The sequence below is a fragment of the Leucopleurus acutus genome, assembly GCF_964270905.1.
Source record: "Leucopleurus acutus genome assembly, chromosome: 17".
NCBI classification, from domain to species: Eukaryota; Metazoa; Chordata; class Mammalia; order Artiodactyla; family Delphinidae; genus Leucopleurus; species Leucopleurus acutus.
Window position 1 is genome coordinate 63,361,478 of NC_139159.1, and position 22,029 is coordinate 63,383,506.

Genomic DNA, 22,029 nt, shown 5'->3' on the forward strand with positions numbered 1-22,029 from the left:
AGGGAACAAGGAGACAGTACATACTCACCATTCTCCATTTAGCCGCCACAATAAACCTTCTAAGTTGACTATTTCTGGCAATTATTCCTGTCTCCTGAAACTCTTCAATGGCTTGCTCTTTCACTCAGAATAAAGCCCAAACTGCTTGACATGCCTTAGAAGGTCCTCCGAGGTTTGCCTCTCTTCAGCCTTATTTCCTGACCCACCCTGATGCTAAACTTCTGACCCTGGAAGCATCTGGAGGTCCCCTTGCCCCATTATCCCCTCACAGAAGAGGCTCCAGTGTTCTGCACCCTCTGCCATTCACCATCAGGGCCCAACTTATTCCCTTCAGATTGTCCCTGATCCCCTAAATTGTTAGCACCTAGATATTAGGACCTTGAACTTTTGCTTCTAGACACTCATCACAATATTTAGTAGTCTGTCCCAGGAGTGCAGAGTTTTTGTCTGACTTGTCCACTACTCTATCGCCACTTCTAGCACCCATCACATAGTAGGTGCTCAGTAAATATTTGTCAAATGGCAATTGCTCACTAAACAGCTGTAAATCACTATGCTTAAAATCTCCACAATGGCTCCTATGTCATTTTTAATAACATTTTCCTGTGAAGTCCTTACCAGTGGAGTGTTCAGATACTACTTAAAACACAGTAATTTAGTGCCTATCACCAGTTTTCACATTCTGGACTTTCCCCCTCCTTTGGAAATGGACAGGAAGTGGTAAGAGAGAGAATGGCTTTATTCTAATTTTTCTTACATTTATAATGTCATACCATGTATTTATCGAGCACCTTCTATGTGCCAATCACTAAGCATTGAGAATACAGTAAGCGAATAAAACATAGTCTCTGTTTTTACAAAGTTTGCATTCTAGTGTGTGTGAATAAGGCGAGGAGAAGTCTGAACGTAAACAAACTGAAAATTATATACAACATAGTGCCAAAGTCAGAAAGGGGATGGGGGTGGGGGGATAGTGTATGTGAGAGAGAAGTGTTAATTTTATACTTCCGGTGATCGGGAAAGCTTCCCGAATAAACCGACTTTTCAGCAGGGACCAACAACAAATGGGGAGTTGGTGTCAGGTTACAGTGAAGCTTGAAGATCAAAAACTCAAATCGCAGGTTATCAGTTGCAAGCTGTATGCGACTAAACATGTCAAAGTAGTCCCTCTGGGCCTGCCTTCTAGTTGTGAAAGAACAATACTACTACACACTTCGTACGCTTGTTATAAAAAAAAAAATGATCAGCAAGGAAATTAAGACGAAGTAAGCGTTCTATCAAGAATTCTAACCATTGGCTGAGACTGGGAAACCAAGCGGTGGAAAGCCCACCGGCCTTCCACCACGCGCACCGCCCCCTCTGGCTAGAGTACAGCTGGTGATTGGCTACTCAACCCGCCCGTCCCGCCCCTCCCAGCCGTCCAGCCCAATCCCAGCCGACCTTGCGCTGACACAGGTTCCCAGGGACCCCGCCGAGGGCGCTGTCCCCGTGACGTTTGATGACGTGTTACGTCACCGTGGCGGAAGTCACGGCAGCTGTGTTGAAATCAGATCGCCCGGTCTTAGAAGCTGCTGCTCACGCCGAGGCCAGCGACGGTCGGGCGGACCCCCTGACGCCTACTCTGCAGCCCTGCTGACCTGACGCCGCTGCCACGCCATGTCCACCCCTCCGTTGGCTGCGTCAGGGATGGCGCCCGGGCCCTTCGCCGGGCCCCAAGCCCAGCAGGCGGCCCGGGAGGTTAACACCGCATCGCTCTGCCGGATCGGGCAGGAGACGGTTCAGGACATCGTGTACCGCACCATGGAGATCTTCCAGCTCCTGAGGAACATGCAGGTGGGAAGGAAGGAGGGCTCCGGTCACGGCCGTGCGTGGAGAAAGCGGGATGTTTCTGCGAGGGAGGGGGCTGCTGGTTTAATTGTTATGTGGGGCCCCCGGGCGTCGACGCGTCTGCCCTGGCCAAACCTCGAGTATGTTGGTCGCCCCCATTTACATTCAGAAGCGTTCCCCAATAATGTGTCTGTCCCCAAGATGTGGAGGTGATGTTTTCTAGGCCGGATTTCTGGAAGATTGAAGCTACATTTTCTAGATTCGACCGGGTTCTCAGGTTTCTAGGCGAACTCTTGTTATCTTTCAAGGTAGAGGTGAGTCTCATTCCGCCATGCTCTTGGGATTATTTCATATTTTTCCACAGAATACTTTTTGAGGGTCCAAGGTGTTGAATTCAGATTCTGCTAAGCATTTTGTTACACAGCTTTATTTTGGTATAACTGACGTACAGTACAATGCATTTAAAGTTTTGACACATGTGGGTGGACGTGTGAATCCATCCATCACCCCACAGAGTTTCCTCGTGCCCCTTTTAAATCTTTACTTCTGGCCTTCCATCCACAGCCAAATCTCTGCTTTGCTTTCTGGCACCGTAAATTAGTTTGCATTTTATAGAGTTTCATATAACATACACTATGATTTTTGGTACAGGCGGGCGGTGTGGCTCCTTTCACTCAGCATATATCAGTAGTTCCTTCCTCTTCATTGCTGAACAGTGTTCTACCGTATGAATATAACACAATTAGCGTATCTGTTCATCTGTTGATGGACATTTGGGTTGTATCCACTTTGGAGCTCTTATAAATAATACTGCTATGAGTGTTCAGCTACAAGTGTTTGTGTGAACATGTGTTTCATTTCTCTTAAGAAGATAGATGCCTGGGAGTGGAATTGCTGGGTTATAAGGGAAATGTCTGTTTAACATTTTAAGAAACCTTTCCAAAGTGGCCGCACCATTTCACATTTTCATCAGCAGTGCTTGAGCCTTCTAGTTACTCCTCATTCTTGCCAGCGCTTGTTATTGTACGTCTTTTCTTTTTTTTTCTGTATTGTATGTCTTTGTTTTGTCTCCCAGTCTGTGGCTTTTCATTCTCTTCATATTGCCTTTTGAAGAACAGATATTTTAAATTTTGATGGAATCCAATTTATTGATTTGTTGTTTTACAGATTTTGCTTTTGGTTCCATATCTAAGAAATCTTTGTCTAACCCAAGGTGGCAAAGATTTCCTATGTTTTCTTCTGGAAGTTTTATAGTTCTAGGTTTTACATTGAGTTCTATGATCTGCATAGAGTTAATTTTTTTATATAATGATAGATATGGATTTTGTTTTTTTTGCATTTGGATATCCAATTATTTCAGCACCATTTTGCTTATCCTTTTTTTTTTTTTTTTTTTTTTTTTTGCGGTACGCGGGCCTCTCACTGCTGTGGCCTCTCCCGTTGTGGAGCACAGACTCCAGATGTGCAGACTCAGCAGTCACGGCTCACGGGCCTAGCCGCTCCGCGGCATGTGGGATCTTCCCAGACCGGGGCACGAAACCGTGTCCCCTGCATCGGCAGGTGGACTCTCAACCACTGCGCCACCAGGGAAGCCCTTGCTAACCCATTTTTTTTTTTTTTTTTGCGCTACACGGGCCTCTCACTGTTGTGGTCTCTCCCGCTGCAGAGCACAGGCTCCGGACGCACAGGCCCAGCGGCCATGGCTTACGGGCCCAGCCGCTCCGCGGCACGTGGGATCCTCCCGGACCGGGGCACGAACCCGTGTCCCCTGCATCGGCAGGCGGACTCCCAACCACTGCGCCACCAGGGAAGCCCGCTAACCCATTTTTAATGCTTATCTTTACTACTATGGGATGTGGATATCATTCTTGTTTTATGGATGAGGATTCTATGATTCTGAGAGGTGAAGTGACTTGTCCAAATCTAGTCAGTATAGGGTAAATTTGAATCCAGGCCCTCAGACTCTTAGAACTTTAGAACTCTTATTTCAGTTGGTGCACTAAAGAATGTTTTATTGCCTTTCTTTTTTTTAATGGTTGAGGGTTTTTTTTCCTGTTGATTCTAGAAGTAATACAGTTGTATGGAAATATTTTAAGACCATGTCAATAAAGCCAGCGTGAAATAAAATACAAAGGGAATCCAAGAGAAGATATGAAATCTTTGGCAATTGTTTTAAAAATTAATGGATTAATATATAAGATGATTAAAGTATGGGTTAAATGATCTCAGAATTTAGCAAATATTTCTTTATTTTCAACCTGCTGTATTGGACTAGTAGAGCTAATAGCTAACATCTATCAAGTACTTTCCTTGGTCAGGTATACTGTTATAAGAACAGTTCTAAGAAGTATTTTTATCTCTATTTTACAGTTAAGGAAATTGAGGCTTAAAGAGAGAAGACTTTACCCAACGTCACACATGACTGGTAGCTCGTCCTACTAACCTCTTTATAATACTAACTTGCTGTCAAACAATTTGTACTATTAACAGAAATATAATACACATCCATAACAGACACTGAAAGAACTGAACTCTTTCAAAAAAGTATTATTAATAACTAGATTACATGTGGACATATATTCTAAACCAATTTGTAAGGGACTACAATAGTTATTTCTTTGTGCTTCTTATATTGTGAATCCTGTGATTTAACTCCTCTAAGACCCTGTGGGCCATATTATAATTGGCTGGAAATGAAGCAACAGTGTGCTCCTTCATTTATAAAAAGCTGAGAGAAGTGGTACAAACAAGACTACATATAAGCTATTTATTAATGCATTCTTTTAAATATTCAAATTTTAAAAATTATATTCTATATTAATCTAGAAGGATGAAGTGCCATAAATATCAACTGCTGAGGTTATTTCTGAGCATTTGTTTTAGAGAAACGGTTCTTTATTAGTTGTCCTGTAGCCTCTTGAAAATCTAATGAAAACCATGGACTCTCTTCAGAGAAAAATGCACATGTAAACATTTTGAATAAAATTTCAGGGGGTTAACAGATGTCTCCCTAAAGATCGCTAGATCCCAGATTAAGATTCCCTGCTTAAGAAAGTATTGCTTTGGTTCTATTTGTTATGCTTTAAATCTTAAAAAAAAAATTGTTTTGAATATATAATAGAATATATTCGTATATTCTGAACATATGAAGAATTCAGAAATAAAAAAGGACATTACAGTGAACATTCCCCCTCCCATCACTATCTGCTAGCTAACTTCTCTCCACAGGTGATGATTATTATTGATTTTTATTACTGTCCTAATATATCCTTCCACATAGTCTGTGCATATTTAAGCAAATGTATATTCTTTCATTTCCTCCCTTTTTGCACAGATAATACTGGTATATTATACACACTTTGCACCTTGCTTTTTTCATTTGGTACATTTTGGAGTTTATTCATATCTATACAGAAAATACTTCCTTTTCCTTTTAAGGTGTATAGTATAGTAATCCACTGCATGGACATACTGTGCTTTATTTAGCCAGTCCTCTAGTGAAGGGCATTTAGATTGCTTTTAATCTCTCACTGTTATACTGTAGTGAATACCTTCCTACATAAATGCTCAAGTATACCTGCAGCATAATTCTTAGAAGTGGCTTTGTGCTTCTGTAATTAGATAAATTATGATGAATTGCACTCCATGGGAGTTGTACCAGCTTATGCTACCATTTCCTGGCCAACCATCAGGCTGAGACTAACACAGCAAATTATATTTCTGGATCTTTGATCATTTGATAGGTGAAAATCTACTTTACATTTCTCCTAGTCTTAATGAGTTCCAGCATCTCTTCATATTTTTATGAATCATTTCTGTTTCCTTTTCCGTTAACTGCTTGTTCATATTATTTGCCCATTTTTCTATCTTTTTTTTTTTGGTCTTTTTTACCCTCTCCCCCAACTTATAAGATTTGGCTATTTACATATTAGAAAAACTTGCTCTGTATGATATAACTTGCAAGAATTTTTTCCCCCAGTCTGTTTACCTTTTGCCATACATATATTTTTTTAAGGTAGCTGAATTTATCAGTCATTTTAGGTTCAATGTCTCAGTCAGGAAGTCCTTCCCCACTCCAAAATCACGAAAAATTCAGTTTTGTTTCAATTTTTATACTTAAAACTTTGATCTGTATGGAATTTATCCTAGTATGAAGTGTAAGGCATGGCCCCAGCTTTACTTTTTCCAAAAAGTTGATTGAATAATTGGTTTTCCTCCTCCACTGATTTCAGATGCTACTTCATATAAATGAATCAATTTATGGATGCTTATTCCACTTAGCTGCCTTCTTTTACGTAGTAATGGCAAACTTTCTTACATTTATTGAGGCTCTATAAAGTATTTACAGTTATTTTTCAAAATCGCCTTGGCCATTCTTGCTTATCTTTCCACATGTACTTTAGAATCACCTTAATAGTTCTGAGAAAATCCTGTTAGTGCTTTTATTCCATTGATTTAACATAGAGAGACTTTATATTGGTATGATGTTGAGTCTTATTAACCAAGAACACAAAATATCCTTTTTTGTGTCTCTATGAAGTATTTTAAGTTTTCATATTTATCTTAACATTTTTTAAGTCAAATATTTTATCTGGATATTTTATCTTTATTGTTGGTGTTGTAAATGGGGTCTTTTTCCTTTCTCATTCTCTTTTGTTTTTATATATGAAAGCAGAGCTATGGTTTTCTTTGTATTACTTTTGTACCCATCTCTCTCTTGACTTCCTTTATTGATAGTAGAACTTTATATCATTTGTAAATAGTGACGATTATGCCACAGCTTTTTAATATTTCAACTTTTTTTTCCTTCTCTGATTGCATCGGCCGGTACCTCCAGAACAGTGTTCACTGGTAGTATTAGTGGTCTTAGCAGACATCCTGTTCTGTTCCTGACTTTAGTGCAGATGCTTGTAATATTTCCACATTCATCATGGTGCTGACTTTTTAACTGAGATAAAGGTATTTTATTGTGTTGGGGAATTTTTATTAAGAGTTTTATATTTGTTTTGAGAATGGATGTTGAATTTAGTTGAATGCCTTTTTAGTGTCTAGCGGTATGATCACATATTTATTTACAGATATTCAATATTCATTAGTGAGATGGTTACTGATGAGCTTGTTAGCTAAGCATCTACATTATATAGTATATCCCAAGAGCTCCTAGGCACTATGATAACTTATACTATGGTATAGGAAACTTATCTCTCTCATGTTCACTGCTCTACCTCAGCTTCTAGAACAGTGCCTGACAACATGAAAAGTAAATTTTTTGAATGAATTAATTGCTCCCTTCTTTGAGAAGCTGATGCTCTATGTGAAAACTAATACCCAAACTTGCTAAGAGGGTGAATTTGAGGAGGGTGGTTCTTTGTATTTCAAAGGATTTTGTTTTCCTTTATGAAAGGATTTATCAAGAGTTCTTTTGCATAACACAGAATTCTTAGTGAATTTTAAGTGTCCATTTATGGAAAAAATAATTCATGAAAGTAAAATAATCCAGACTGTACTTCAAGACTTTCTGTGTGTGTGCACTATACTAAATACAGGGATATAAGTGTCAGCTGCTTCTAGTCTTTATTAAGTACAAAATATGGGCAAAGTACTCAACGTAGTCAGTACCATAATAAAGGTAGAGCTTGCTTCTGTATGCAAGATGTAATCATTATACTTATTGTCACCCAAACAAGAAAGCAGTGACCCTTTGAAACTTTTCTCTTATTTGATAATGTTTGTGAAAGTTCATAAATTGAAAGGTCATGAGAAATCCTATGTTGTATTGGGGGGTGAACTCTTATAATGCTTTTATCCTTTAAACGGTTTTGACTAATTCAGTCCTTGGTACTTTTATCACATTTCTTTGAGATATAATCCTCAGAATGTTTTAATTCTTGAGAATTTCCAAAAATCCTAATAAAACTCATTTCAAAGAATTTCAGAAGATCCATCTCCTTAACTTATAAACATAACATTACAGGAAATTTGGAAATGAGAGAAAAGAAGAAAATGAATTATTAAGCCTACCTTCCTATTACATCTTTTATCAACTATTACACCTTTTAACAACTACATATAGGCCTTTACAGTCTTTTTTTTTTTTTTTTTAGTGTTTATGGTTTTACCTACTTGTAACGATAGTGTGTCTTGTTTTCTTTCTTCTCTGAACACTCTACCAGGCTCTTCTTTTTTTTTTTTTTTGCATTCCTACCTCATCTGTTTAGAAAAGAAAAAAAGGATGAACTGAGGTTTAGAAAGACTGGACTGATCTTCTAGCTATTAGACAGTAGTTTGGGTCTTGGTTTTAAGTCACTTTATTCCCCAAGGTAAGTGTATGTATGAGTGCTTATAATGAAATTACCTCGTATACTAGAAAACATGGTACAAATTTTGTTAATTCTAATTTCAGGATGATTTCACAGATCAAATTGTGGGAATAAAATACTGTAAAGATGTACAGAGAAAGGAAGATTTTGTTTGTGAGTTTCAGCACTGCACAAAAGGTGCATTTAGTTCTAAATAGGTAGTAGTTTTTCCATTTATCTGTGATTTTTGTCATTTCAGTATATATTTTTGGCTTCTTTTGATAAAATTCCTGAATTAAAAATATATAAGCATCCAACACAGTTATGATCATAGCAGTTACTTGTAATAATTTATTAATGATATTCAAGTACAGATTGATTTGCACCTATCTCCTGCTATTGATTTCCTTTTAAAGTAAAACTTCTGTACGCGGGCCTCTCACTGTTGTGGCCTCTCCCGTTGCGGAGCACAGGCTCCGGACACGCAGGCTCAGCGGCCATGGCTCACGGGCCTAGCCGCTCTGCAGCATGTGGGATCTTCCCGGACCGGGGCACGAACCCGTGTCCCCTGCATCAGCAGGCGGACTCTCAACCACTGCGCCACCAGGGAAGCCCTTAAAGTAAAACTTTTGATGACAGCTTTATGTTTTAATGCATACCTTGAGTATCTTAATTATCTTATCATATTTAAGGTATTTTGAGATTATTTTTGCAACAGTGGCAGCATACTCTTCTTTTTCTTCTGCTGAAAAGTCCTGATCTTAATTTTTTTCTTTTCTTCTTCTTTTTCTTTATTGAGAAGCTGCCAAACGGTGTCACTTACCATACTGGAACATATCAAGACCGGTTAGCAAAGCTACAGGATCATCTTCGCCAACTCTCTATTCTCTTCAGGAAGCTGCGATTGGTCTATGATAAATGCAATGAAAACTGTGGAGGGATGGATCCCATTCCAGTAGAGGCAAGTTTTAGTGGTAGAGGGAGGATGAGTCTAAGATAGTCTCAAGACATTTGTAATTTTTTCCTTTCTCTCTTCTGTTTTCACCATATTTCCAGATTATGAAACATACTGGTTTTGCTTTTGACTAGAGAAGATGAAATTGTGATATATATAGATAGATATATATATGCATAGAATTATTACTGTCTTTTCTTGTTAATAATTTCTAGTAGACTTTAACATCCAGGCTGATAGTAAATTTTTGTTGTTGGGAGGAGAGGGTTGTCTGTGGCAATTTTTATTATTGCTTCCAGTGTCTCATTTTAATTAAATCAGTGCATGATGTTTTAGTAGGCATATTAATAGTATTGTAAAATCCTTTTAAAGTGGTTTTCATGTAAGTTCTTTACAGATAAAAGGTTATAACTATTTTTATCATTATTAATTTAAATTATCTTAGTGGAATCACTCTAGTTTTTAAATATTTTTTAAATTTAATCTCGGATCATAGATATATTTTAGTTAATTAGGTATATATTTTTATAGGTGCCCTTTTCCTGTTGACAAGTTATATGTCTGCCACCAAAGGTAGCTGGGAAGGTTTGGATGTTCTCTCATTACATATAAGGAACAGTTTCCTGTGATCGGTGCTTTCTTCTTTGAGTGATCAGCATGTAAAGAGTGCACAGAGAAAGAGTAAACTGCAATACAGCCTGAAAAGACGGGGTCAGAGATGTGGAAGATGGGAAATGTGGTTGACATTGACAGATGCTGCAGAGAAGTTAAGGAAAATAAAGAAGGAAAACTGTCCACCAGATTAATTGTTGGTATATTGAGCAGAGCTTCTGTGAAAAGGTAGCAACAAGAAGTCAGATCACAGTGAGCTGAAGATTAAACAGGAAATAAGGAATTGAAGCCAGAAAGTGGATATCCATCTTTCAAGAAGGTTAGATTAAAAGCAAGAGAAGAAAGCAGTAGATGGAAGGAGGGATAGAGTTGAGGGTTAGGGATTTTTTCCTCCAAATGGGAGAACATGTTTAGATAAAAAAGGAAGAAAATGGTAGGGTGAGGTTGGGGAAAATAAATGAAGACAGGAGGGCAGAGGAGTCAGGGCACAGGAATGGAGACAAAGTGTCTTCAGGAGGAAGGACCACTCTGCTTGCGTTAGGAGAGAGGAAAGGAAGAAAGTGGCTGTGAATGTGGGCAAGTCTATATTTGTCCCAAGAATTCATAGAAGTTTGGGCAGATTGACTCCTGATTGTACCAGTTATTTACCTCTGTCCTGTTCCTGCATTGGTAATATAAGATGGAAGGACTAGATAATTCCTGAAGTCTCTGTGACATCTACAAGAGGCTTCATCAAATAAACTTCATCACAAATCATACGTATTTAATTATAATCCTGCTAGAAGTTTCATTGCTATATAAATTTTCTTCTCTTACAAAAAAACTTTCTCCCAACTAAAAGACATCTAGAAATCTGCACAGATACTAGATAGTAAGTAAATGACATTTATATAATATGCATCCATGAACTTCCTTTCTTTTTAGTATAGATGAAGGAAAGCCTGTTCCATCTCAACGAACTATAAATTTCGTAAGGGTAGGACTTATTTGTCATTTGTCTTACTTGTCATTATTTTTGCAGTGTCTCCCCAGCCACTATCTGCCAATTAAATATTTGCTGATTGACTGAGTAGGATATTACTTAATTACATGTGACAACTAATTTTGCTAAAAGGACTATTTTGCAAAAGAAATCTGAAAAGCTAATGTGTAGAGTGCACTGAAATGACAGACTTCTAAGGCTTTTATTTTAGGCTGTCATTTGAATTAAAATATATTTTTGTACTATTAAGAGAAAAGTATAAAAAGTGATCTTAATTGGATGCATTATCTATACCAGTATAATTGGAAATTGTGTGTCATATGTTTGACTTTTTTAACTTTTGTCTGTCACTCCCAGCAACTTATTCCATACGTGGAAGACGATGGCTCAAAGAATGATGACCGGGCCGGTCCACCTCGTTTTGCTAGTGAAGAGAGGCGAGAAATTGCTGAAGTCAATAAAGTGAGTTGCTTGTCTGTATGTTTTATATTTCCGAATTATTGATACAAATTACAGGGGAGTCTGTGTAACTCAACAACATAATTTGAATTATAGAATTACCTGAAGTTGTTTCTGTGACAAATTTAACCTACTTAGAGTACAACCCAGGACTAAAAGGTAAGCAGAAATGCCATCTGAATAGTCAGAAGAGAGACCACAGAATTCAGGCAGTAAAGCTCTTAGAAAAGCCTCATAGGCACTCAGTCACAACCCATTTACTTTCTTCTTTTCTAGGCAGAATTGTAGCTCTCTAGCTTAGAGCGTATTTGGAGGAGCAAATGATAAAAATTTACAAGTAGGAGAGGTGAATGTCTCAACAGCTGAATAAGAAATTGAGTTATCAAAGCACTGCGCCATCCCACCCTCCACCCCACAAAAGTTCCTAACTTGAATTTATTGCTGAGTACTTTTAGAAGTTCAGAACATAATGTTCAGATAGTTCTCTAGAAACAGGGAAATAAGGAATGTTGTCAGTTCTTTCTGTGGTGGAAACATGGTTACCAAAACCTAACAAATAGCACAGTAAATAAAACTACCAATCTCGCTCCTTCACTTACAAATACATGCTCCCACCTCCTGCCCCACTCCTGAAATTCTTAATGCTAGTTAATAGAATTCATCAGGGTATTAATTAATCCACCACAGCCACAGAGGGTTTTCTGAGGTAGAGGAGGATGACTCAGTTTACATATAATATCAGTAGATTAAATTGAAAAAAAGAATGCTTAAAACTATTAACAAGATAGCCTTTTTTTAAAAAAAACTTATTTCAGATAAGTAGCCAACATTTTTCATTGAGATGAAACATAGGCATAAAACAGGATGCCTTACACCACTGTGTTTGATACTATTTTAGAAGTTACAGCCAGTGAAACTGAAATAAACCTTAGGAAACGGGTTATAATATTATGTACAAATCTGTTAAGTTCCTGAAGCTTGTACATAACATTTTAACTCAAGCTTAAGCTCAAAGAAGCTCATTGATGAGAGTCAATAAGTGTTTGAAAGAAGAGCTTAATACAAGATTGATACCATTTTTCTATAATGCCATAAAGAAATTAGAATATGAGATCCTATTCACAATTGCAGCAACAAATATTAAGTAGTTAGGAATTATTTCCATGATATATGTAACTAAACTTATTAAGATACATAAAAGAAGTTTTGAATAGTTGAAAGAACACATTAAGTTCTTATATGGGCAATAACTATTCTAAACAGTAACAGTCCAAATCCAAATATGAATTCTCTTGAAACTGCACAAAACTAGTAAGATTTTAGCGCAATACCAATCAAAAAACAAATCCAAATAAAATGCAAATTGGATTTTCTTGGGAACATACTAAAATGCATATATAAAACAATTCCTATAAGAGTAATAAAATAAAGAACTCTTTGCTTCAAAAACTAAAACGTGATATCAAGTATATTGTAAAAACAATAATTAAGTGTGAAATACCGGCACAAGAATAGATTAGTAAAATAATAGCCAGAAAAAGTCTTCCTATTGTATATGAGAATTTAATATGACCTAAGAGGGATTGTGTGGAAAATTAGTCTTTCAAGAGAGACACTTTGGGGGAAAATTAAGCTAGCTTTTACATTACACCATGTGTCAAAATGAATTTCAGAGTTGAAAATAAGACTTGCAAAACAAAGTATTGGAAAATTAAAAGAAAAATGTATATCAAAACTCAGGAAAAAAGAAAAAGATGGATAGATTTTTCTAAAATAACATTTAAAACAGTTTTTAAGAGGTGAAATATAAATTAAGAAGAATAGTTCCAGCAAATTTGACAGTAATAAGCATAAACAATTTACAGTAGGAAATTACGAGGGGATTGGGAACTTTTAATTTAGATCTTGAAGAATAAGTGGTGTTTGGTAGTACAGAGATACAAGACATTCATTTATTAAGTGTTACATGTTTCTGTTGATAATCTATGTATTAATTCACAATGGATGTGTTCTATTATTTTTCTCTATAGTAAGGATATTATTTATAAAATACAATGAAATGTATATATAAATAAAACACAATTGTGATGGTAACTTTGATTTCAGAGTACCACATGTGACATACATATAGTTTGTTCTCTACCATAGAAGATATTATGATATTTGCAGGGGGGGGGTCAGGGGGAGGGTGGGGGTAAGCTTGTGTAACTTCAGAAAGATGTAATTTTTCTAAAGGTAAGTTTCATTTCCCTTTCCATTTCTCTAAGTTCCTCTTTTTTTCCTAATATGATGGTTTAGTCATAACCTATTCTTGATTTTTTTTAAAGACCTATCATATAATCAGACTATAGTAATACTTTGACAGTGTGTAATCAAAAAACTCTTACTAGCTATTGACGTAGAATTTTGTGAATTTTAAGTAAAGGATGTAATTGATATCAAGACTGTGATGTATAAGAGTATTTCTTTCTCCACATGAGGATGTAGCTCTCTGTACAGTCTCTCTCTGTCCTGGACCCACCTACATACTTTCCTTCCCCCAGTCCTTTCAATGCGGTTGTCATAATTGGGGTTCAATAAATGTTCTGTGTTCATATTATTGTGGCACGTAAATACTGCTTATTGCTAAGCCACATAGTAAACTAGAATTACATTTCCTTGAATAATTATTTTGTTTTCCTTAAGTTAATAGTTCTGTAATTTTGAAAAATTTTGGTTAGTTCTTTATGCATCTGTGGCCGCTCCTCAGTACTGTTTTCCAACTTTCCAGAATCAAATTACCAGACGACTTACAGGTTCCCCCCCCCACCCCCACCCCAAGTCCTCCCATCTCCTCAGGTCTTGGTTGAATGCTCCCTGGGCCTGCTGTTCATCTATTGCCCTGGGGCTTTCCTTCGCCTCTTCTGTTGGTTTCACTATTTCCTCAATCTCCTATCTTTCTCTTTCTTGGTTTATTTCTGCCTCCGTAAGGTCCATGCGTCAGTGGCTTCTTTAGGAGGAATGCAGGGACTTCAGCCTTCACGTATCTGTCCAGTTGATCGTTTGGCTAGATATAAAATTCTATGTTGTAAATCAAGTTCCCTCAGAAATTAGAAGGTATTCTTCCATAATCTTCTCATACAGGGTTTGGCAAACTTTAAAGAACCAGATAGTAAATATTTTAGGCTTTGTGAGACATGTGGTCCTTGTTCTTTTTTTTAAAAAATTATTTTATTTATTTATTTTTGGCTGCGTTGGGGTCTTCATTGCTGCGCATGGGTTTTCTCTAGTTGCGGCTAGCGGGGGCTACTCTTCCTTGCGGTGCATGGGCTTCTCATTGCTGTGGCTTCTCTTGTTGCGGAGCATGGGCTCTGGGCGCACGGGCTCAGTAGTTGTGGCTCATGGGCTCTAGAGCACAGGCTCAGTAGTTGTGGCGCACAGGCTTAGTTGCTCCGCGGCACATGGGATCTTCCCGGACCAGGGCTCGAACCCGTGTCCCCTGCATTGGCAGGCGGATTCTTAACCACTGGGCCACCAGGGAAGCCCATGGTCCTTGTTCTGATGTAAAAACCATCCTTAGCTCATGGGCCTTACAAAAACAGGTCACGTGCCATAGTCTGCCAACCCCTGTTATGTTTTGTTGTCTTTGCAGATGGAGGCTCTAAAAGATCTGGTGAGCATCTGATGCTTAAACATGAGCCATTTGTATTTGGGAGGGAAGCACTGGAAAGCCTATCGTAGGCTTTGTGAGTTGGCTTCATCATAGCGAGATTTGGAAGCAAGTTGGCTCTTCTCTTTGAGGGGAGCCCCAACTATCATTTACTGAGCCTTTTTTTCTTTAGGGCTATTCCATTTCTTCTGAGGAGAATCTTCCAGTGCCCTAAATAGAGTGTAGTCTCATGTCTTCTTGCCGTCTGCTGTGCTGGTGGCACTGAATCCCCAGCTGTTCTGGTTCAATTTCACAGGAAACAAACCTCTCGCTCCCTGAAACGTGGGACAGGACGCGGGAGAGGGTACTCAGTCCCCCGTTGGTGAGGAGTGGGAGTGAGCACCTGGGCTCTCGCGCGTCCCTGTAGCTGTTTCCCTCCAGTTTCTGTTCCCGGGGCCTCACGTGCTGACTTTGCGATGGCACCTGTCTCCAGGTCTCCGTGGCGGATCAGCCCGTTCTCACTGGCGTCCTTCCTGCATCCATCTGGGTTGTACAGTAGTTTCCTCCCATGTCATTTGTTGCTCCCCTTCTACTTTTCATTCTTAACATGTGCCACCTGACATCTACTGTTGTCTCCTTTCTGATCATTTTTCTCCACATGGATTTATAGCTTTTTCATTCCTCTCCTGCCATTTTATTAGGGTTTGAGAAAAAAGAAAAGATAAACACATGTGTTTAGTCCACAGTGTTTATCTGCAACAGGCTTACTTCAATGCACAAAGTAGTATTTCTGAACGTTCATCTATTTATGGAATAAAAGCCCATATTTTAAATTCTGTGTTCCCATTTATACTTCAGGCATTTGAGAACTCGTTTTGATTTTGAATAAACCATTTGAATCTGTTGAATTTGCTGTTGTACATACTTCTAACTTTGGCATAAAACTTGTTTTAGTTAACATAGTATTGAACTGAAGATTATTACAAAGAGGAAAGAATCCATTACATGTTTTAAATTAAACAGATTTAAAGCTTAGCCCTATATTTCCATGGGAATTTTTTTTTTAAGAGAATTTAGAGAGAAACTATCTTCTCTTGAATGGCACAGGAAGTATTTATTTGATTGGCCTCATGGCTCTCTCTTACTTCCTGGGAATTGTTACTGTAATTTGAGAGTACTGGAGAATTAAGCAGTAAACAGAAACCAGAAAAAAAAAAAAAAAGGGAGAGGACTAAGATTTGGTTAACTCAAATTGAAATTCCCCTAAAAAAGGCAGAAGAGAATAAAGTTAACAGCTGAAAACCAAAGTGGATCTTTTGACCCAAAGAGATTTTTGACTCATTCCTTAAATAAAACATCATAAATGTGAATTGAATATAATACATATTCTGACTGTTAACCAAGTTATCTTATGTATAATTAGTGGTACTAAGGTATTTTATTTTTTCTTTTCCCCCACTTCTTCCAACTTTGTACCTCCCTTCTAGAATATAAGATTAAAATATAATTGAAAAAATTTAAAACACTGAGTAAACTCATGATCAATTGATATATATTTTTCTGCCTTAATGGCACACATACCTGAGTGTTTCTGTGAAAAATATGTTTATTTTAAATAGCCACCTTCAGATGGTAAAATGTTGGCCTAATTACATAATCACACAGATGCTATTAAAAGTAGTTTAAATTAACTGAGTTAATTTTTCAACTACAGTTGACCCCTGAACAACACAGGTTTGAACTGTGCAGATCCACTCATATGCAGATTTTTTTCAATAAAATACTCTAGTACTACACAATATGCAGTTGACTGAATCTGCAGAAGCAGAACCATGGATACAGAGGGCAGACTGTGGGACTTGAGCATCCTCAGATTTTGGTACCGCGGCAGGTCCTGGAACCAGTCCCCCACAGTGTTTAAGGGTCAGCTGAGTATCACTGTGTACTTGAGATTTTACAGAACATATTGATGGTCAGTCTGGTTTCTAACAACATATATATCACTGATGTCTACCATAGTGGCATGAAACTTTGGGGCATGAAATTTGTAATCAGTATTTGATATAAATCATCAGATGAAGAATGGCCTAATTTTAATAGTCAAATTTTTGGCTTTTTAAAATACTTCATTTTCTTTTCATATGTGCTTGAATCCATAAGCCTTAATATCCAAGTAAAGGATGAACACTTGTTTGAGACTATATTTTAAGGATATCAGAATGAGTTCTATTTTGCTTAAAAGTATTCTGTTAATGGTAAAATGAAACTGAAAGAGATATGTGGGTAGTTTTTACAGAGTTGACATATAATTGAGTTCAAGCTATAAGTTAAAGCATTTTTGACCAATTGTCACAGCCTCTGTATGAATAGTAAATTGTATGAATAGTAAATTACATGGTATGACTTAGCATAAACATATTTTTTTAAGTATCTACTCTACTTACACATTCACCTGTTAATGTAACAAATTAGGCACAGATGATGGATTTTGATGACAGCAGCTGTCAACCTCTGTTAAAATCAATCAGTGGCAAGATTGTATATATTAAATCCTATATCATGTCATGAAAATTTATTTAGTTTAACCACTAATAAGCATGACTGTCAGCTTTGCTGTTGATATTTTCATGATGTGTTTTGGCTCTAGGTATTTTACTTGTATGCTAATTCTTTTAATTTAAAACTTTGTGGCCTCTTTGAGACAAACTGTCCAAATGCCTTATGACATATCATACTTAAAAAAAGTTTTACTATTCCCTAGAGTTGAATATTACCTTGAAAATTTCCCACATTTTTTAGTTCTCTTACTTTAAGAGTTAATGACGCTAAATTTTTTAAATGAGTATATCAGAATTTATATTTCCAAATGAGTATTCTTGAAAGTAGCATTTATTCCAGTGATGTAACCATTGTGGGAGCCATCTGTAACCTCTGTATTGATATTGATTTGAAAGTCTGTTTTTAACCACTCAAGAATATAATTTTATTACTTCTAGTTACTCCTTAATTTATACTGAAAATGTGATCACTGCTTCATTCACCAGACTTGGCCTCTGAATGGTCTTCAACTGTTTCAAAAACTTAAATACCTCCTCTTTCTCCTTTTCCATGGATACAGATTTGTCACTATTGAAGTTATTTAGGAGAACCCATCGCACACATCTGCCCAGTTAACCTTTTTCATTGCAGTTTAAATCATATTTCTTCTTCTTCAAGAATTTTAATGGATCCCCATTATCTACTAACAAGACCAAATTTATCCTTCCTTCCACTCTTTGCTCACCACCAACTTTTCTAGACCCCAAACAAAAATATTTTCCTTGTTTGCTGACCCTACCAGTTGGGGTTCCACAGCATCTGATATTTTTCCCCTGCCATCTGCCTTAACCAGGTTATGGTCTAGTCGTTTGGGCAGTAGCTTCTTCCTACTTCATGTGGAGTTTCTTCAAGGCAACGGACCGTTTCTTACTCATTTTTCTTCCCTTACAGTGCCTAACCCAGAGCCGGGCACATAATATACCCTCAGTAAATATTTATGGAACAAAATGTGTTACAGGCTAAGAATTCCATTCCAAAGAGAAGTTCAGAATTTTTTTTAAGTGACCATATTCAAGATATGTTAGAAGGTACTAATTCAAATAATTTTTTAAAAATCAACTCATATTCTTTCTCTTCCTTTTATTCTTATTCAGTTGCTCTTCTCTACTTTCCTCCTGAAAACTGAGAATTGAGCAAGGAATCATGGTAGCTGAAGTCTCTCACAGCTTAGGGGAATGATGGCTTGGTGGAAAAGGGCAGCTGACTGCATCATTTTGAAGCCTTGAATTAGTTCCCTGAACTAAGCTTACTGGTTTTCATTACATGTGTCTGTGTAACTGATTTTCATCTTATGTATGGGTATAAACAAATTAGAACTGGCAAGGGCCTAATAGATTATATAATCCAATTTCTTGCAGAAGAAAACTGAGGATAAGGAATTTGTCTAAGATCAAATAGCAAGTTAGAGGCAGAGTCAGAACTGGAACTGAGGTTTTCGACCTCCCAATATACACCTTTATTCGTATATTCCTGTTTTGCTGCCACCCTTGATTGCTGGCAGAAGTTTCTTGGTCTCTAGGATGACAAAGACTTAATAGGCAGCTACCACATACTTATGACAACAGAACTTAGAAGATCGGGCGTGTGAAACTGAACAAGGAGACTGAATACCTAAAGTACTAATAGTATCTTTTTCCCCAGAACTATGTTAAAGTGAGCTTTATGGTACTGAATACTGTATGCTTACCCTGTGTACTCTACGGTCATATGTTTTAATCTGACTGTGTTGTGTTAATTCTCTTTTCAAATATGAATTAAATTTAATTAATATTGAAGTCTCTTTAAATTGCTTTTCTGTTTTCCAATAAGAATTTCTTCTTCCCTTTTACCTTCTTACCTCCTGTTACCTCTCTAACTCTAGATAGAATATAAGCAATTATTTAATCTTAGTTTGCTCTTTAATGAAATCAAGATTAAGATTTTTAAGTCTCTTTATAATGAACATGTACTACTTGATCTGGAGGTATTTTAATATAGTATCTTTAAAATTATCTAACTAAATAATAGTACTTCCAAATGTAATGTTTCCAAGAGGTTACTTAATAGTAATGATTATTATAATAACTAGTAAGCACTTTGAAATTCTCTGTGTTTATCTTGTTTTATCTACATAGACATTTACTACATAGGATTTGAAGAAAGGATGCTTAAAAAGAAGTTAACAAACTGTGGTCTAGTAGAAACCCAGATCTAGAGATACAGGGACACCTGCCACGTGCATTCAGGGCATCCAGCAAATCTCAGTTACGAAGAAGCTTGTATCAGGGCTGTGCCATCTTGTCTTCAGTTTTCAGCATTAGGTCGCACTTCATGCTGAGAGCAAACAGTGGTTCTGCCACATGTTTGAAAGACCAATTGCATCAGGCATTGCATTTTTATTATACTTTCTATTCTATATTGACGGTTTCTGTTCTGTGGCTACCAGTAACATTTGCTGAATGCTTACTTGTATGCCAGGCAGAGTTCTGACACTTGACATGAATCAAATCTTTTGATCCTCATAAAAACTCTTATGAGGTAGGTTCAGTTATTATCCCCATTTTTCTGTTGTGGAAACTGAGGGACAGAGAGCTTAAGTAATTTGGCCAACATCATATATTTAGTTAGTGAAGGAGCTGAGTATAAACCCAGAGAGTTTGGCTCTAGAGATTGTGTTCTTAACCATTATGCTACACTGCCTCTTGGAAAATCTATGTACTTAGGTTTTATAAAAAGTAAATATTTAGCTTATTTTCTTTGGTGGTAGAAATGGAGGAGTGAAGGGAGGTGGGGGATGGAGCTGTAGGCCTCTGGGGGCTGAATTAGACTTCCTCACGCCTTGCAGCGAATGTTTGCGGCCAGAAAAGGATTGAGACCTTCTGCCTTAAGGAAATTAGCTTAATTTGGGTCTGGATCACTGGAGTTCTAACTTGTGACATTTTAGTCTTCTACCTTCATGGTATATATTTCATGAAACGTTTCTGATAAATTCTTTTGTTTTCACAGAAACTCAAACAGAAGAATCAACAGCTGAAGCAAATTATGGATCAATTACGAAATCTCATCTGGGATATAAACGCCATGTTAGCAATGAGGAACTAAACTGATACTTAAATTTCCAGCATTACACATGTTATACCATTTTTTTCCCCTCAAGTATTTTTTCCCTTTAAAGAAGATTATTTTATTCTAGTCACTAGAATGAAAGTTTCTTTTTTTTTTTCTTTTTTTTTTTATGCGGTACGCGGGCCTCTCACTGTTGTGGCCTCTCCTGCTGCGGAGCGCAGGCTCAGCGGCCATGGCTCACGGCCCAGCCGCTCCGCGGCATGTGGGATCTTCCCGGACCGGGGCACGAACCCGTGTCCCCTGCATCGGCAGGCGGACTCTCAACCACTGCGCCACCAGGGAAGCCCTCTGGCTATGTTTTATTCTAAACTCTAACCTGCCTGAGACAGACCCGGGTGGCTGATGGCTGCCCTTCAGAAGGCTCTGCTCCCAGCCTTTCCATGTCACACTCTGGCAAATCCAGCACTGGCTTTGCCTCTTCCTCACCTGCCTCTTCCTCAACCTGGATGCCCTGTCCTCCCTTCCTTCTGTCTGGTTAAATCCTTAACAATCCTTCTAGGCTCCTGTGAACCCACTGCTGGCCCTCACATCTTTCCACACTGATTTCCACCATCTCTGAACTCTGCAGACTCCTGGGTCAATCACACCCTACCTTCTGCTCGTATGTTCCAGCTTCATGTGTGTGCTTTGTCTGCCCAGGTAGACGGAAAGCTCCCTGGGATTCAGATGAATTTTCCCTCTTCCTCCACCCAGCACAATGCTATAACCATCACAGATATTCAGTTAATAGTGTTCAAACTTGTTTGAATCAAAATTCATTTTAGTTCGTAAATTTCTACTGATTAGGAAATGATCTTTTTACTTTGTATGTTACCTTAAGCCGTTATTTGTCTTTTCTTTTCACTATTCTTGATGCAAGAAACAATACTTTTGAGGTCAAAATATTTCCATATTAATGATTAAATTTATACATTAATGAATGCATTATTATTAATGATTGGCACGCATAAAATTAAAGATAAACCAAAAATCTTAGAATAAGCTCCTATACTACAATATCAAGAGGAGTTCAAACTCCATCATAGATGGAGTGCCATCTATGAACAGACAGTACAGAGGGCAATACTTTCTATACATTAAGTCACTAAGTCATTAAAACAATCATATGAATAAGATATTATCCTTCCCTTTTTACAGGTGCTAGAAAGGGGGTGAGGACTGAAAGCAAAGAATATATTTTCCTTGGAGAATTAATCATAGAGGATCAACCAAAATGATAGATTTTGTGTGCCAGGCCCTGTTCTACACGTAATAACTCATTTAACCTTCACAACTTCGTGAAATAGTAACTATTAATACTCCCACTTTACAGATCAGGAAATGGAAGCCCAGGGATAAATCACTTGCCCCAGGCCACTCAGCTAGAAAGTAGCTGAACTGGATTCAAATCTTAGTCTGGCTCCAATGTCCTCATTCTTAACCAGTACACGGACTAGAAGATTCAAAAACATGGGTAAAACATAGACGGATGTGCATGGTATTCAAATCTGAATGGCCCTGGAAGATCTAGACCTTGAGCTCCTCTTAGCAATCAGGTGACCCCTCACAGACACACACACACACA

General features: G+C 37.6%; 1 protein-coding gene across 2 annotated transcripts; it reads left to right on the forward strand.

Annotated features, from left to right (window-relative positions):
* Positions 1–1,526: 1,526 nt before the first annotated feature.
* On the forward strand, positions 1,527–20,531 carry MED30 (mediator complex subunit 30). 2 transcript variants are annotated; one of them, XM_082858379.1, is made up of 5 exons: positions 1,527–1,833; positions 8,929–9,087; positions 11,033–11,137; positions 11,231–11,293; positions 20,346–20,531. In XM_082858379.1, exons 1-4 carry the CDS (start codon positions 1,657–1,659, stop codon positions 11,252–11,254), a joined length of 465 nt encoding a protein of 154 aa, XP_082714505.1. In that variant the 5' UTR covers positions 1,527–1,656; the 3' UTR covers positions 11,255–11,293; positions 20,346–20,531. The 2 variants fall into 2 exon arrangements, with proteins under 2 accessions (XP_082714505.1, XP_082714504.1); XM_082858378.1 differs by lacking the exon at positions 11,231–11,293.
* The last annotated feature ends 1,498 nt before the right edge of the window (positions 20,532–22,029 follow it).

What these genes read in the sequence shown, in the direction of transcription:
- MED30 (XM_082858378.1), top strand. Translation starts at nt 1,657, where the DNA reads ATGTCCACCCCTCCGTTGGCTGCGTCAGGGATGGCGCCCGGGCCCTTC. An exon ending in TGGATCCCATTCCAGTAGAG is followed by an intron (nt 9,088 to 11,032) that starts GCAAGTTTTAGT and finishes TGTCACTCCCAG; the next exon opens with CAACTTATTCCATACGTGGA. An exon ending in AAATTGCTGAAGTCAATAAA is followed by an intron (nt 11,138 to 20,345) that starts GTGAGTTGCTTG and finishes TTGTTTTCACAG; the next exon opens with AAACTCAAACAGAAGAATCA.